Genomic DNA, 17,677 nt, shown 5'->3' with positions numbered 1-17,677 from the left:
GTCCTAGATCTAAGGTAACAGCTCTTATGAATGTGACTTCTTTACATGACCCTCTCCTTCTAGTTAATGATTTTCTCTTCTTGCTTCTTCAGGCATAGGGATAAAATACCCTCCTTGCTACTTGCACTTGGGTACTGTCCTATCTCTTACAGTTTCCCTAAAACTCTGCCCACAATTTAAAAAATAGTCTTATATTATTAAACCAATTTCAAATTATTCTAAAGTTGAGTATAACTTTATACTGTTTCCTACTGGGAACCAGACTAAAATAATTACTGGGACCAAAGTGGCCCTAGGAAATAGACCTTTTAGATGGGACAGGATTGGGTAGCAGGGAGGCAGAAAAAGGGATAATCTCCTTCAGTGGGGGGGGGGGGGCAGGAAGGTGGCATTTGGGGGCATCAGGAATAGAATATAATGGAATATAAGTGCAGTTAGAGGACAAGGTGTTAGGAGATTAGCTGTGGCACTTGGTTGCTATGGTGAAAATAATGATTTTAAAGACTGGGAGTCACCTGGATTCTCCCCCATCCTTGAGAATCAGCCCAGGAAACAAGAGCAATCAAAAACTGTAAATATACAATTAAGAACCGGAAGAACCCTCTTTGGCCCACAGTTAATAACATTACTTCTCTAGCAAATTTGGCCCACAGTTAATAACATTACTTCTCTAGCATGCCATAGAGGAAGATGTCCAGCAGTTCATGGTGATGGGTATATTGGAATGGGCTGTGGGTGCCCTTCTTCAACACCTCCTAAATCATACCATCTCGGATGGCTTGAGGGATATTCCCTTCACCAAAGATTTGAGACTTTTTGGAAAGAAGGACAATAGCACCATTGAAAAGATCTGCAGTTTTTATCTTCTGTAAGATAGGAGATAATGGTGTAAGTTGTTACAATGGAAATGGGTTCACTGATTTGAATGGGAATCATATAATTCCAGAGAGACAGAAAACAAGTTGTAATGTTTAAATGTTAGAGACAAGTACCAGGAGTGGGGAATTAATCAGTGTTTTGATCCAGAGCAATCTGTGGTGATGACTTCTTGATCACAGGTCCCTAAAAATAAAATAGATGGACAACATATTAAGGTGCTAACTGATTTAAACAAAAGTGAGAGACCCTGGATGATGTGCTTTTCATATCCCTTGCTCCATGTCTCTGGCAGTCCCTGTGATTGTTGTTATTATTACTGTTGCTTCTCAGTGTAAGCCTGGTGGTTCTTTGTGCCAGGTTGGGTTGAGTTCTGCAGTTACTTCCTCTTTCCTTTGCAGAAGAGATGCCTGGTCCTTTCTTCAACCTTTGCTCTTCCCTTCTATTCTAGTTTGCTAGGTGCCAGAATGCAATATACCACAAACAGAATGGCTTTTAAAAAGGGGAATTTAATAAGTTTCTAGTTTACAGTTCTAAGGCTGAGAAAATGTCCCAATTAAAGCAAGTCTATAGAAGTGTTTACTCTAAGGCATCCAGGAAAGATTCCTTGATTCAAGAAGGCCAATAAAGTTCAGGGTTTCTCTCTCAAGTGGAAAGGCACATGGAGAACATGGCATCATCTGCTAGTTCCTCTCCAGCTCCCCAGGAGGCATTTTCCTTCTTCATCTCCAAAAGTTGCTGGACACTCTGCTTCGTGGTTCTGTCGCATTCTGTTGTGGCTATCTTGTGGCTCTGTCATTCTTCTCTGCTCTATCTGAATCTCCTGGCTATCTCTCTTGTTCTCTAGCTTTTTCCAAAGTGCTTTTTTTAAAAGGATTCCAGTAAAGCCAATCAAGACCCATCTGGAATGGGCTGAGACACTTCTCCACCTAATCCAGTTTAATAACCACTCTTGATGGAGTCACATCTCCATGGAGATAATCTAATTACAGTTTCCAACATACAGTACTAAATAGGGATTAGAAGAAACGGCTGCCTTTACAAAATGGGATTAGGATTAAAATATGGCTTTCCTAGGATACATACATCCTTTCAAACTGGCACACTTTCTCTGCCCTGTGCCTTCTGTACCACCTCTTGGTAGGCTCATGTATTGTTGAGGCTTTTTTTTTTAACATGGGCAGGCACCAGGAATCGAACCCGGGTCCTCTGGCATGGCAGGCAAGCATTCTTGCCTGCTGAGCCCCGTGGCCCACCCTTGTTGAGGCTTTTGAACTCCTAATCCCTGCTCTGTTCCTACCCATGTATTGAGTTTTTAAAGGTTCTTAGTACACATTGTCACAATGGCCCTCCAAAAAAGGTAGTAATTATTTACATTCCCACTGGTATTGTATGAGTTACCATTTCTTGACAGTCCCACCAAAATTGGGTATCATAATTCCATTTATGGTTTATCTATCAGTTCAAAATGTTATCTGTTTTATTTACTCATATTTTTATTAGTGAAACTAGAACATTCTTTCCCATAGTTTATTGGTCATTTTTATTTCTTATTTCAAGAACTGGCAATTAATGTTTGCAGAACAGTTTTCCATAGTAAGTTTACCTTTTTCTATTTTCATTTTAATATATTAATATCAACCTATGATTTATATATTTATACTTTTATTGACTCTACGTAGGCTTCACTCCAGTATACCTTTTCTGCTTTTGAATAAGGTAAGACCCTCTGATTGACTGAAAGTAGAAGACTGAAACTCTGAAAATCATTCTTAATGACTTTAATCAACCACTGGAAATGTCTCCAGTATGAATCTTTTTGGGTAAATTAAGACAAGCTTCTTGGTTCCAGAACCCAAGCCAAGAGATCCTGAAGTAGCTCCTAGAAGAGGTAGTTATAGTTGCACATTGGTAATAGGATACTTTATAATATATGGAATAAACATGGACCTAGAGCAATGGGTATCTCTCTAGCCTAAATCCCAAAAGAGTACTTTTTAAAAATACACATTTTGAAGAATACATATACATTAACCCAACCACCACATCCATAGGTTAACAATACCATTAACAACACATTGCAGTTGATAACCCTATCCCAATGATAATTTCCCACCCTGCACCAGGACAGCCAGGGGTAGAGTAACTGGCTGTCACTATGGTCTTTGCCATTCAGAGATTTCAGCCCTTACAAGTGTTCTCCTTATTCTTGTGAGTTCTTGGTTTCTTGTGACCTTTTTATAAGGACTGAAAGTTTGAGTTTTATTAAATATCAACTTTAAGAGTACTCCTTAGCTCTTACCTAATGTCTACTTCATTAAGAGATCAGATGAATATAAATATGATATAGATTCCCTATATCAATTAGGAGAATATATCAAAAAGGAGAGTGTAATGGATATCATAAAAATGGATTTCACAAATAAATGTATGGTGATTTTATAGGTATTTTTTTTGCATGGGCAGGCACCAGGAAGCGAACCGGGTCTCTGGCAGTGATTTAATATTTTAACTCCAAACTCTTGTAACTTAATTTGGGAGCCTGGAAAGACTCATTGAAACCTATTTCTGTTTGTTATTAATTTTGTCTTATCAATTAAAGAATAATCTCTGGCAAAGGTCATCTTATAATGACTACATTCTCAGGATTCCCTCCAGCACGAATTCATGGATATTGAATGAGATTTGCACTCTGACCAAAGGTAATACTGCATTTCCTCCTTTTACAGGTCTTCTCTCGAGTATGAAGTTTTTGGTGTTTAATAAGGTTTGAATTCCTGTTGAATGTTTTTTCACATTCCTTACATTTGAATGGCTTCTCTCCTGTATGAATAAATTGATGTCGAATAAGGGAGGAGCTCCGGTTGAAGGATTTTCTACAGTTAACACATTCAAAGGGATTATCTCCAGAACGGGGTCTTGGGTTTTTATTGATATCTTCACTATTACTGAACGCCTTTCCACATTTATTTGCTTCACAGGCCTTTGCTTTAGTATGAATTTTTTGATGCTTAGTAAGATTTGTACGTCGGTTGAAGAATTTCCCACATTCACTGCATTTATAGGGTTTCTCTCCTGTGTGAATTATCTGATGCCGAATAAGAGAAGAACTCCGAGTGAAGGCTTTCCTACACTGATAACATTCATAGGAATTCATTGTAGCAGGAGTTTTTGGGTGTTGAATAATATCTGTTTTCTGGCTTAAGGCATTCCCACATTCATTATATTCTGAATGTTGCTTACCTACTGAGTCTAAATTAAATTTGAAGTTGGTTTTTAATCTGTCACACTTTGGGGACCTTTTTCTCATAGGGTTCTCCTGTTGTATATCACAAATTGAATTAAGTGACTTAATATCAAAATTTTTCTCACATACAGTATATTTAAAGTCTCCCTCCTCAGTTTGGATTACCTTATGAGTGAAAGCTTGTTGTGGCAAACAAATGCCCCAGCTTTTCTTGTCCCCATATAACCAATCATCACTTTCACTGGCATCTAAGAAAAACAGTCCATGTTTGGAAAGTCTTGCCATAACCTCTCCATGAGATGATTCTTTTCTCAGCATTGGAACAGAATCTTGGCTTCCTGAAACAGTCTCCCTATCTAAAAAAAAAAAAAAAAAAAAAATCCATGAATTAGGAGAGGGAACATTACTTAATTAGGAAAGGGAAGTTAGGCCATATAAGGATATATGCAGATTTTACAGGTGTCAAATACAGATAGAAATATGAGGACAGCATACAGGACTTGGGCAAAATATCAGCATGTAAATTGGGATGAGGTAGTGACATATAGTTCAAGCTATCACTGATCCATGATTAGTCTGGGAAGATTCTACCCAATTTTCCTGTCTCCAGCATCTTATCTCTTTTAACCCACACTGTTCACCAGTAATAAAGAAGTGCTCCAATTTAATCACTTAATAATATCTTTAGAAACAGGTCTATCTTCAGAGGCACCACACCTTACCAAATAAAAGCAAACTCACAATCATGGTGCCCCTATTTTCCATATAGCTATAATTACTCCCAGTATATAATGAAGGCAGAAAGAACTGTAAAATAAGGCAGTAAATCAGATGTGGCCTCACTCTCTCTAAGCCTAACTCTGCAAGTAAAATAATTGCCCTCACCCCTACGTGGGATATGACATCCAGGGGTGAAAGTCTCCCTGGCGACATGGGAGATGACTCCCAGGGATGAATCCAGACCTGGCACCGTGCGATGAACAATTCCATCCTGACCAAAAGGGGGAAAACAAGTGTAATTAATTAAGTATCAGTGGCAGAGAGAGTTCAAATAGATTTGAGAGGCTACTCTGGAGGTTGCTCTTACGCAAGCTTCAGGTAGACTCTGCTACCTATTATAACCTGTCAACCCCAACCAGAAACATTCCAGCTAATCCTAAAGAACACCTAGGGCAATGTATAAGATTCCACAAGGGTTCCATGCACTAGAGTAACGTTCCAGAAACCTACCGCCTCCAGGTGGGTCCCTGGTCCAGATAAGTCCTGAAACCTAGCCCAGCCTCTCCAGAACATCAGATAGTTCCATCTCCCTACCTCATATTAGTGACAGACCCTTCCAATATCAAAAATTTAAAATCTTCATTGCCCAAACACCCCTAAAGAGAGGGATGGAAAGATCAAAGGTGATGGTGGAGTTATACATAGAAGATAGGATTTAACAATGAATATGAATTCTGAATCATTAAATTGATGTTTCTTTTAGTCTCCAGCATTTTAGAGCAGCTAATAAAAACCTAAAATTGTGAAACTGTAACCCATGTCAACCTCTGAAATATGTTCTACAACTAACTGTGGTGTTGTGCTTTGAAATGTATAGTTTTGTGTATATGTTATTTTTCACCAAAAAAAGAAGGAAAAATGTAGATTGTGATGATAAAAAAGTATTTAAGGCTTCTAGCCTCCTATATTCCTCTATATAGAAGGAAAAATATGAGAGGATCGTATGGTAGCCCATGACAAACTCTGGGATCTGTCCTCTAACTATTTGTTGAAGAAAACTATTGTTTTTTATTTCTTTGCTTTGGATATATGTTATACTATGCAATAAAAAAAGTTAAAAAAAAATAAGGTAGCAGAGAAATCATTCTTGTTCTGGGCTCAAAATCAATCCCAATTCTAATATTTATACTACAGTCCATGGAGAGATCTTGAATAACCATCATCCTTCATCTTTCATATCTAATCTGTGCTTAGCTACTATTATTTTATTTTATTAAAATGACTTTTACCTCAAAGCAGCACTAATGATACCTCCAACCTTATTAAGTACATAACAATTCAGCCTGGTTTATCTAATTTCTAGCAGATTTTATCATTTGTCTATATAATAAAGTTGGAACTGGAAGATAAACTGCTAAATCAGAATCTCCTAGTAGAAAGTGGAACCAAGGAATATATATATGTGTGTGTGTGTGTGTGTGTATATAAAATAGGCATATACAGTACATACATACATACATGCATATATACTATATACCTATACATTAATTTATATGTGTATATGTAATATAAACACATACACACTTTAAAGGCTCATTAAAATGATTCAGATACATGACTGAATTTAAGAAAGTAAATTTGGACAAAAAATACAAAGCCAAATTTTGGGGAGCTTTGACTAACTAGTAGAAATGTATAAATTTTAATCTATAAGCACAGATAAGCTTGGAATGATTTGATGTTGGGGAAAATTGTCAGATAGGCTAAAGAAAGGCAGAGATGGTTTGGTATGGAATAGTCTCTAGGAAAAAAGCAAACAGAGAACTAGGATTGGGGTTGTAATCTAAGGTTTAAAGTATTCATTACTTTTTTATGTTAGAGGCAGAAAAAATGTTTTAGAACTAGTAAGATGAAGCAAAATTTGTCAGTTTAGAATTAGTGGTCAGTAGAGGCCAATGATTTGAGAGCAAAAGGAGAACAAACCATAACTTAGTTATCATGTGTAAAGATAAAAAAAAATTACTATCACTAAAATCAGCAGAAAAGAATGACTATTACCACAAATATTTACTATTGACCTGAAACACTTAATTAATGAAAGAAAAATACATGAAACAAAAATAAGAAATTTAATTATTAGAAAAGAGAAAAATGCTATTATTTGTAAATGATAATTTTCCATTGAAAAGAAATCCAAGAGACTAAGCATCAAAATTATTATATCTATTGAGAGTTTTGTAAGGTATCCAGATATAAAATAAAAATATGAGTTGATTACCTAATATTAGAACTGAGTAAATGCAAAATAGCAAAATATATGGAAGTGATTTTTAAATTAAGAGTAAGGAAATTTGAGTTGCACAAATATGAGAAGCAAAAAGATTTACTTAAGGAACTAACAATGAAGATTTCTGCTATTCAATAAGTACTGCTGGAATAATTACTGTTTTGATTAACTTACTTCTAACAAAATACTCCAAAAACTAGTGACTTAAAACTGTAATAATTTTATTAATAAGCACAATTCTATGAATTGAAGAGTTCTTCTGTTCCATGTAATACTGGATGAGATTGGAATCATCCAGGTACTTAAATGGGATGGAAAGTCACTCACATGACTGGAAGTTGATGCTGGCTGTTTCTTAGAACTCAGTTGGTTCTGTAGACTAGAGCATGTCTACATGGCCTCACCATATGGTTTGGGCTTCTCGCAGCATGTTGACTGGTTCTGAGAGGCAACATCCTGAGAGGAACTGGAACCTGTCAGTCTCTGCAAGTATAGGCCCAGGAATGGCATACTATCACTTCTACCATATTCTTTTGGTTAAGCAGTTACAGAATAAGCTCAGATTCAAGGAGAGGAAAAATAAATTTCACTTCAACATGGGGAGAGTGTCAAAAGAATTGACATTTTTGATTGAACATGGTCTGTTCTCTGACCACAAATTATATGCTTTTCCTTCGTAAAATACATTTGGACTCTCCTAAAACCCCAAAAGTCTCATCCCATTTAGCAACAAACTTGAAGATTGGGATCTCTGAATTAGGTTCTAGTTTAGGAGAGGCTCTTAGACACAGTTCCAATCTCTCTGAAGACCTGCTAATCAAAGAGAAAAGTTACCTGCCCCACACAACCCGCATACACCAGTGAGGCAGAGAAGAAGAACGACAATAATTTCATTTTGAAACAGGGAAAATGGAAGGCAAATAGCAGCAATGGTTTCATAGCGGTTTTGACATCTAGTGGGACATCATGCCACCAGTTTTTTGAGTGGCCCCAGATATGCTCCTTGGGATTGATTCTCTGTATTAATGTGCTACATTTTGCATTGTTATAAATGTCCTCTAAGTTGCCCTATCTTTTGCATGACAAATGACCAGCTGAGGTTTTTCAGCCTGCTTCCAGCTTGTATAAAGTTTGGGGCTTCAAAGCCTCTTCCTATTTGAGGCTCTTGTTCAGTTCAAGCTGTTATAATTCCTTTAAAAACTATCTGGGATTCCTATTGTCAAATTGTAATCCACTCTATTAAAAGCCATTCCCACAAATCTCCTTTCTACCATGGGTGGAGAGTCATGATTCTTTGGGACAGGGCATTTAATATTCTTAGAAACACTCTAGTCTAACAGGTAGGCTCTAAGAAGCATGTACTTAAGATTCACAGAAGCCATTTTCTACAGCTGAGAAGTTCTTTAATGATCTCCTTAAATCTTCCTGAGGTCTAAACAAAGGGTCTTAGAACTGCAACTTGAAATCTTGACCCTGAGACATTTTACTGATAGCACATTGGATTTATTCTTTGCCTTGACATCAGTACTCCCTTTAAGTACTTTATGCTGTAACAGGTTATTGATGAGAAAGTTTTCTTTTCAAATTCAACCAGTTGTGGCTCCAAAATATTTCCTATAGCTTCTTCTTGAATACTAACAATTTATTTAGTTCATCCACTTCTATTTCATCCTGATCATGTGCAGCTACAAGAAACCAATTGGCACTTTCAACATTCTGCCTGGAAATTTCCTTAGCTGTAATCTACACATTCATTAGGTATATCTTCTAATTCCCACATTACTGCAGGTGACGTGTGGCCATAGTTTCCACCATTACATAATCCAAGTCACCTTTTTCTTTTCCTCAGGCTTCAATAACAATTTCCCTTCTATCTTCGAGCCTTCTCTAAAAGTTTCCTTGAGGCTCTTCCAGCTTCCACCTTGTGCCTGATCCCAAAGCAAATCCCTACATATTTCAGGGTTTTATTATGGAAATGCCCTGCTTCCAGGTAATAATCTCTGTTTCAGTTACCTATTGATACATAAGAAACCACCCCAAAACTTAATACCTTAAACTACAACCATTTTCTTTTGCTTATAATTCCATTGGTCAGGAATTCAGAACAGGGCACAGTGGAGCTGGCGTGTCTCTGCTCCATGGGGTCCCATCTTGGATTGCCTGAACAGCTGTGGGGTAGCTGGATTAGCATGACTGGGTTCACATGTCTGAGGTCTCTGAATTTGCTGTTGGCTGGGATCACCTGTCTGGATTCAGCTGATGGCTGTCTGCAAGATCCAAGAATGTTCCAGTCTAGCACCTTGGTGCTGTTCCACTTGGCCTCTATCATTCCATGTAGCTAAGCTGGAGTTCACACAACTCATGATAATATCAGAGTAGCTGAATTGCGTACATGGTTGCTGACTTCCAAGAAAGAGAAGTAGAAAAAAAAGTGGTCTTGGGATGGAAAAGTTCTTATATATATAAAATTAATAGATAAAAATAAAAGACGATATCTCATGACAATAAGTAAAAAAATATGTTCAGCAGAATACCCATGAATAAAATAAAAAAAAACTTAAATATCTTATTTTCTACAACTGTGATTAATAGTTAGAATTTATATTAGATTTTAATGTATCAAGTAAGCACCCATAAAGTTTTAATACAAAAAAGACATAAAAAACAATTTACCTAATCACATATAATTAAAACAACTGAAATAATTTTCACCTTTTTCATAATCAAATATCTATCCTATCCAGTTAAAGGCTGGAGATATAATGGTTGGGCAAAAAGAGAAAAGGTCCCTACCCTTAGGTAACACACAGCATAGTATGGGATACAAAGACGCAGATATACATAAAATATACTTGTGGTTAATGATAAAAGTGAAGAATATAGAACGAAAAGAATTACGTATTCAAGAAAGGCTTCCCTGAGGAAATGTGGCTCTATTTGAGATCTGAAGGAAGAATAGAAGTCACCTAGGTAAAAAAGAGGGGAAACAGCAATAATGTAAAGAAACAGCAAGTATAGAGGTCCTCAATGGGGGAAAGCAAGTCACACTCAAGGGACAACTGAATATGTTCCCTATGGAATTGTGTTTTTTTTAAAGTTTTATTGAGATATATTCACATACCATAAAAGTGGACAATCAGTGTCTTACAGTATAATCAAAGAGCTGTGCATTCATTACCACAATCAATTTTAGAACATTTTTATTACTCCAAAAAGAAAAACCCCATACCCTGTAGCAAACAGCTCTCAATTTCTCTATCCTTCCCCAGGCCTACATAACCAGCAATCTAACCCTGTCTCTATAATTTATGTTTACATTTTATATAGATGGAATCATACAAATGCAATACTACGTTTATGGTTTCTTTCACCCAGCATAATGTTTTTCATTAATTATTACTATTTTATAATTAGAGAATTTGTAGGTTTCCATAAAACCCATGTAAAAAATATGATGCCATATATCTCCATATTGTTGGTATTTTATATTGGTGTGGTGCCTTTGTTATAATTGATGAAAGAATATTAAAATTATTACTGTTAACTATAGTCCATAGTTTATATTAGGTATATTTTCCCATATACCACCACCCTATTACTAACCCCTTGTAATAGTGATGATATATTTATTGTAATTCATGGAAGAATATTCTTATATATGACTATTCACTACAGCCATCATTTACAACACATTTATACAGTCCCATATTTTATTTTCTAACTTTGAGTCTAGTAAAATACACAGCTCTGAACTTCCCCTTTCAATCACATTCACAAACATAATTCAGTACTGTTAATTACATTCACAATAATGTGCTACCATCACCACTACTGCTTTCCAAATTTTTTTTCTAACTTTGAGTCTAGTAAAATACACAGTCCTAAACTTCCCCTTTCAATCACATTCACAAACATAATTCAGTACTGTTAATAACATTCACAATAATGTGCTACCATCACCACTATCGATTTCCAAACATTTACAATCAACTTAAATAGAAATTCTGCACAAAATAAGTATCAGCTCCCAATTCTCTACCCTTATTCTATCTTCTGGCAAACTATATTCTAGATTCTAACTCCATGAGTTTGCTTATTGTGACTAGTTCATATCAGCAAGATCATACATATTTGTCCTGTAGTGTCTGGCTTATTTCATTCAACATAATGTCATCAAGGTTCATCCATGTTGTCCATGCATCTAGACAGCATTCCTTCTTATGTACCATCATACATAGTTTATCCATTCATCTTTTGATGGACACTTAGGTTGCTGCCATCTTGGCAATTGTGAATTATGCTGCTATGAACACTGGTGTAGGAACATCTGTGTAAGTCCCTGTTTCCAGTTCTTCTGGGTATATACGTAGCAGTGGGATATTGCCAGATCATATGGCAATTCTATACTTAGCCTCCTGAGGAACTGTTAAACTGTTAGTGGCTGCTACATTTATATTCTCACCAGCTGTGAATGAATGTTCCTATTTCTCCACATTCTCTCCAATACTTGTAGTTTTCTGCTTTCTTAATAGTGGCTGTTCTAGCAGGTGTGAAATAATTTCTCATCATACTTTTGATTTGCAATTTCCTAGTAGCAAGTTATGTTGAGCATCTTTTTGTGTGCTTTTTAGTTATTTGTATTTCTTCTTTGTAAAAAAGTCTATGCAAGACTTCTGTTCATTTTTAAATTTGGTTATTTGCCTTTTTATTGTTGAGTTGTAGCATTCCTTTATATATTCTGGATATTAAACCCATATCAGATATGTGGTTTCCAAATATTTTCTTCCATTGAATAGGTTGCCTTTTCATTTTCCTGATGAAGTCATTTGAAACACATACATTTTAATTTTTTTTCCATTTTTTCTTTCATTGCTTGTACTTTGGGTTAGGCAAGAAACCACTGCCTAACACAAGATCTTGAAGAGTTATTTACATTTTCTTCTAGGAGTTTTATAATCCTGGCTCTTATATTTAGGTCTTTGATCCATTTTGAGTTAATTTTTTTAAAAAGATGTGAGGTAATGGTTCTTTTTCATTCTTTTGAATATGCAGTTCTCCCAACACCATTTGTTGAAGAGACTGTTCAGTTCCAGTTGAGTGGACTTGGCAACCTTGTCCAATATCATTTGGCCATAGATGTGAAGGTCTATTTCTGAATTCTCAATCCAATTCCATTTGGCCAATATATCTATATTTATGAAAGTACCATGCTCTTTTGACCACTGTAATATGGCCTTAAAGTCAGGAACTGTGACTCCTCCAATTTTTGTTCTACTTTTTCAAGACACTTTGGCTATTCAGAGCCTCTTACCCTCCCAAATAAATTTGATAATTGGCTTTTCCATTTCTGCAAAGTATGTTGTTGGAAGTTTGATTGGGATTGTGTGACTCTGCAGTTTGGGTAGAATTGACATCTTAATGACATTTATTCTCCCAATCCATGGACACAGAAAGTACTTCCATTGATTTAGGTCTTCTTTGTATTCTTTTAGCAATGTTTCATAGTTTTCTGTGTAAAAATCATTTAACATCCTTGGTGAAGTTTATTCCTAGATATTTGATTCTTTCAGTTGCTATTGTAAATGGAATTTTTTCTTGATTTTCTCCTCTGATTGCTCATTATTAGTGAATAGAAACATCAATCATTTTTTGTCTGTTCATCTTGCGCCACTTTGCTAAACTTGCTTATCAGCTCTAGTAGTTTTGTTGTAGATTTTTGGGGACTTTCTAAATATAGAATCATGTCATTTGAAAATAGTGAAAGTTCATTTCCAATTTAGATGCCTTTTATTTCTTTTTCTTGCCTATCTGCTTGAGCTAGAAATTCTAGCACAATGTGGAAGAACACTGGTGACAGTGGGCATCCTTGTCTGGTCCCCAATCTCAGAGGAAAAGTTTTCAGTCTCTCATCATTGAGTATGATGGGTTTTTTATATATGCCTTGTGTCATGTTGAGGAAGTCTCCTTCTATTCTCATCTTTCAAAGTATTTTTATCAGAAAGGATGCTGCATTTTGTCAAATGACTTTTCTGCATTGATTGAGATGATGATGTGGGTTTTTTCCCCTTTGGTTTTTTTTTTTTTTTTAATGTGGTATATCACATAAACTGATTTTCTCATGTTGAATCACACTTGCATACATGGGATAAACCCCACTTGATCATGATGCATAATTCTTTTAATGTACTATTGGGTTCAATTTGCAAGTGTTTTGTTAAGGAGTTTTACATCTATATTCACTAGAGAAATTGGTCTGTAATTTTCGATTCTTGTACTATCTATCTGCCTTTTGTATGAAGCTAATGTTGGCCTCATGGAATGAAGTTGGTGGTGCTCTCTTCGATTTCTTGGAAGATTGTTAACAGAATTTGTATTAATACCTCTTGCAATGACTGGTGGAATTCACCTTTGAAGCCATCTGGTCCTGGGATTTTCATTGTTGGGAGGTTTTTGATGACTGGTACAATCTTGTAATTGTTCTGTTTAGGTCTTCTATTTCTTCTGGAGTCAGTGTAGTAGAATGTGTGTTTCTAGAATTCGTCTATTTAACTTAGCTTATCTAATTTGTTGGCATACAGTTCTAGTATCTACTTATGATCTTTTTTATTTCTGTGCAGTCAATAGTGATGTTCTCTCATTTCTGGTTTTACTTATTTGCATCTTCTCTCTTTCTGACTTGTCAGTCTAGCTAAGGGTTTGTCAATTTTTTTCTTTCATGGCCAGGCATCAGGAACTGAACCAAGGTTTCCAGCATGGCAGGCAAGAATTCTGCCTGCTGAGCCACTGTCACACTGCCCAGGGTCTGTCAATTTTGCTGATCTTCTCAAAGAACCAACTTTTTGCTAATTCTCTACTGTTTTTTATTCTTAATTTCATTTATCTCCATTCTAATCTTTATAGTTTCCTTCCTTCCACTTGCTTTTGGATTAGTTTGCTGTTCTGTTTCTAGTTCATCCAGGTGAGTGGTTAGGTCTTTAATTTTCTCTTTTTTCTTTTTAAATATAGGTGGTTAGGGTTATCAGTTTCCCTCACAGCACTGTCTACATTGCATCCCATAAGCATTTGCTATGACATGTTATTTTCATTCATCTCAAGATATTTACTAATTTCTCTTGCAATTTCTTCTTTGGCCCACTGATTGTTTAGGATTATGTTGTTTAAATTCCATATATTTGTGAGTTTTCCAGTTCTCTGCTTGTTAGTGATTTCCAGCTTCATTCCATTATGGTTGGAGAAAGTGCTTTGTATAATTTCTATCTGTTTAAATTCATTGAGACTTGTTTTCAGACTCAACATGCAGTGTATCATGGAGAATGATCCATAAGCACTTGATACGAATGTATATCCACCTGTTCTGGGCTGTAATGTTCTGAAGATGTCTGTTAGGTCTAGTTGATTTATCTTATTATTCAAGTTCTCTGCCTCCTTATTGATCCTCTATCTAGATGTGCTATCCATTGATGAACGTTGTATTGAAGTCTTCAACTATTATTGTAGAGACATCTATTTCTCCCTTTAGTTTTGCCAGTGTTTGTCTCATATTTTAAGGCACTATCGCTATATGTATGATATTTATGATTGTTATTTCTTCTTAATGGATTACGCTTTTTATAAACATATAGTGTCCTTAGTCTCTAAACAGTTTTACATTCAAAATCCATTTTGTCTGATACTAGTATATCTATCTCACCTTTTTGTTTACTCTTTGCTTGGAATATCCTTTTATAACCTTTCATTTCCAGCAGATCTGTTTCTTTGAGTCTGTTCTAGACAGCATATAGATGAGTCATATTTTTTTATCCATTCCCTCAATCTGCATATTTTGATTGGGGAGTTTAATATATTAACATTCAAGGTTATTACACTAAAGGCAGTACTTACTTCAACCATTTTCTCCTTTTTATACATCTTATTTTTGTCTTTTTACCTATTTAATTATTCTTATTGATAATCTTAATTTCTACATTCTCCTCCAAGCCTCTCTTATCTTCCTTTTGGTCTGCAGAACTCCCTTTAGTATTTCTTGTTGGGCAGGTTTCTTATTGGTCGACTCTCACTGTTTCTACCTATTTGTGAGTATTTTAAACTCTGCCTCATCTTTAAAGGGCAGCTTTGCTGGATAAAGAATTAGTGGCTGGCAGTTTTTATCTTTCAGTAACTTAAATATATCATTATCATTGCCTTCTGACCTCCATGGTATCTATAAGAAATCTGCACTTAATATTGTTATGGTTCCTTCAAATGTGACACACTGCTTTTCTCTTGCTGCTTTCAGGACTCTCTCTTTATCTATAGCATTTGATGTTCTGATTAGTATGTATCTTTTATTATGTTTGGAGTATGTTGCACTTCTTGGAAATGTATATTTATGTCTTTCAGTAAAGTGGGATACTTTTGGCCATTAAATCCTCAAATATTCCTTCTGACCCCTTTCTTTTCTCTTCTTGTTCTAGGATAGCCATGAAATGTATGCCTGTGTGCTTCATGCTGTCATTGAAATCGGAGACACTGCTAATTTTTTTTCCTTCTTTTCTCTCTCTGTTCTTCTATTTGTACAATTTTAGTTCTCCTATCTTCTAGTTCACTAATTCTCTTCTGTCTGCTAAAATTTGCTATTGTATGCCTATAGTGTATTTTAAATCACTTCTATTGTGATTTTCATTCCCATAATTTCTAGGTTTTTTTCCTATACTATCAATTCCTTCTTAAGCTCAGTTAGCATCTTCTTAATATCCTTTATCTCTTTAGCCATATTTTCCTTCATCTCCTTAAATTTATTTAGGAGATTTGTTTGAACATCTTTGTTTAGTTGTTCTAGATTCTCTGTTTCCTTTGAAGTTTTAATTTATTCCTTTGGCTGGGCCATATCTTCCTGTTTCTTACTATGGCTTGTAATTTTTGCTGACATCTAGGCATTTGATTATCTTTTTTTTTTCTTCTTTTCTTTTTTCTTTTCTTTACATGGGCAGGCACCGGGAATCGAACCCAGGCCCTCTGGCATGGGAGGCAAGCATTCTTGCCTGCTGAGCCACCGTGGCCCGCCCCATTTGATTATCTTGATGACTGTACTTTAAAGGTCAGTTTATCTCTCTTGCCTAGGGTTTTATTTTTTTATTGGCTTTGTGTTAAGGCTCTTCTTTGACACTTGGTTCAACTTATTCTAGAGCTTCAGAATTGCCCATGTTAAACCAATTACATTGTTTTCAGCTCTTCTTCATTTGATTCTAACCCTTGATATAAGCACTTTTTTTTTTTTTTTTTGTATGCTGTATGGTGGGGTCACATTTCACTATTTTCCGTGTGAGTATCCTGCTATTGTAGCACCATTTGTTGAATTTTTTTTTTTTTTTACATGGGCAGGCACTGGGAATCAAACCCAGGTCCTCTGCCATGGCATGCAAGCATTCTTGTCTGCTGAGCCACCCTGGCCCGCCCGATATAAGTACAATTTTAAGACTGCACTGTTTGTGCAATTATTTCACCCCCAGGGAAATAAAAGCTTCCATTTCCTCTGTTCCTTCTCTGGGAATCAGGATCTGTTGTTTTTGTTTTGCCTCTATAGTTTCCCCCCCCCCCCCCCCCGCTGTTTTCATTCCTCTAGCTGCTTTTGTCTGAGGGAAAATTCTGGGAGGAGGGTCACCTGGGACTTTCCTAGAATTTTCCCTTCAGGACCAGGGATGCACAAAGGGAGCACAGAACCAGCTCTAAAGAGCCCTGGGGAGAGGGTCAGGAAAGACAATAGAGAGCCTTTCTGGCAGCTCCCCAAAGTTTGGCTTGCCCAGGAGATGGCACCCTTCAACAGACAGCTCCCTGCAGCTCTGTTCTACCTGCTCCACTCCTTTCAGGGGCAGGGTTGAAATAAAGGCCACAGCTGTTTTAGTCTGGGACCAGCTACAATGGCAACTTGGAGTTGGGACCCATCAATCCAAATTCATAAATCAGAAGCCATCACCAATGCTCAGTGAAGCCCACCCATGTTCTTGGGAAAATGGATTTCCGTGACACTCTCTGTCCACAACAGCCAGCCAGCGGCCAGGCCCCATGACAGCCTGTCTTGAGAGAAGGAGATGAGCGCCAGCAGCCACTGTGGAGCAAGTCACTCACATTTCTTAACTAAAGTTTCTCAGCCTCTTAGATCTTGCTATTCTCTGGATGCTAAACAGTGCTCCCCTGGCCTCTGAAGCCACTGAACAGCTGATTCAGACAGTTCTTGCCAGTCCACTAGCTGTTTTTGGAAGAATGAGTTTGGGAATTCACTGTTCCATCTTCCCCAGAAGTTCTCTGGGATTGTCTTTTCCTTGCTGTATCCCTAATAGCTGCGAGAGTGCTTAGGACATAGTAGATGCTTAATTCATATTTGATGCTGACTTGGATCAGTATGACTCAAGTGCAGAGTGAGGGGAGGATATGGTATGAGGTGAGAAGTGGGCAGGGACTACCATGTTGTGAAATAAGAAAAACTGCAATCACTGTAGTGCTTTAAAGCAAGCAGATTACAAAATTTGATCTCTTTGGACTCACTGTGGCTCAAACATTGGAGGGGGATT

At 36.5% G+C, this 17,677-nt stretch overlaps 1 protein-coding gene across 4 annotated transcripts in view; it reads right to left on the bottom strand.

Moving 5' to 3' along the window:
* Window positions 1–319: 319 nt before the first annotated feature.
* Window positions 320–17,677, bottom strand: part of ZNF215 (zinc finger protein 215) — a 58,574-nt gene continuing 41,216 nt past the window's right edge. For 3 of the 4 annotated variants that reach the window (XM_077113843.1, XM_077113842.1, XM_077113844.1), the window contains one exon: window positions 320–4,479. In XM_077113843.1, coding sequence (XP_076969958.1) covers window positions 3,542–4,479 — 938 coding nt within the window. In that variant the 3' untranslated portion in view covers window positions 320–3,541. Of the gene's footprint in view, window positions 4,480–5,008; window positions 5,930–17,677 lie in introns of those variants that run through there. The other variant, XM_077113845.1, reaches the window with a different exon arrangement.

The sequence above is a fragment of the Tamandua tetradactyla genome, chromosome 8, assembly GCF_023851605.1.
Source record: "Tamandua tetradactyla isolate mTamTet1 chromosome 8, mTamTet1.pri, whole genome shotgun sequence".
NCBI classification, from domain to species: domain Eukaryota; kingdom Metazoa; phylum Chordata; class Mammalia; order Pilosa; family Myrmecophagidae; genus Tamandua; species Tamandua tetradactyla.
The sequence above is the reverse complement of the archived record's forward strand: the minus strand, read 5'-3'. Positions and strand labels throughout refer to the sequence as shown.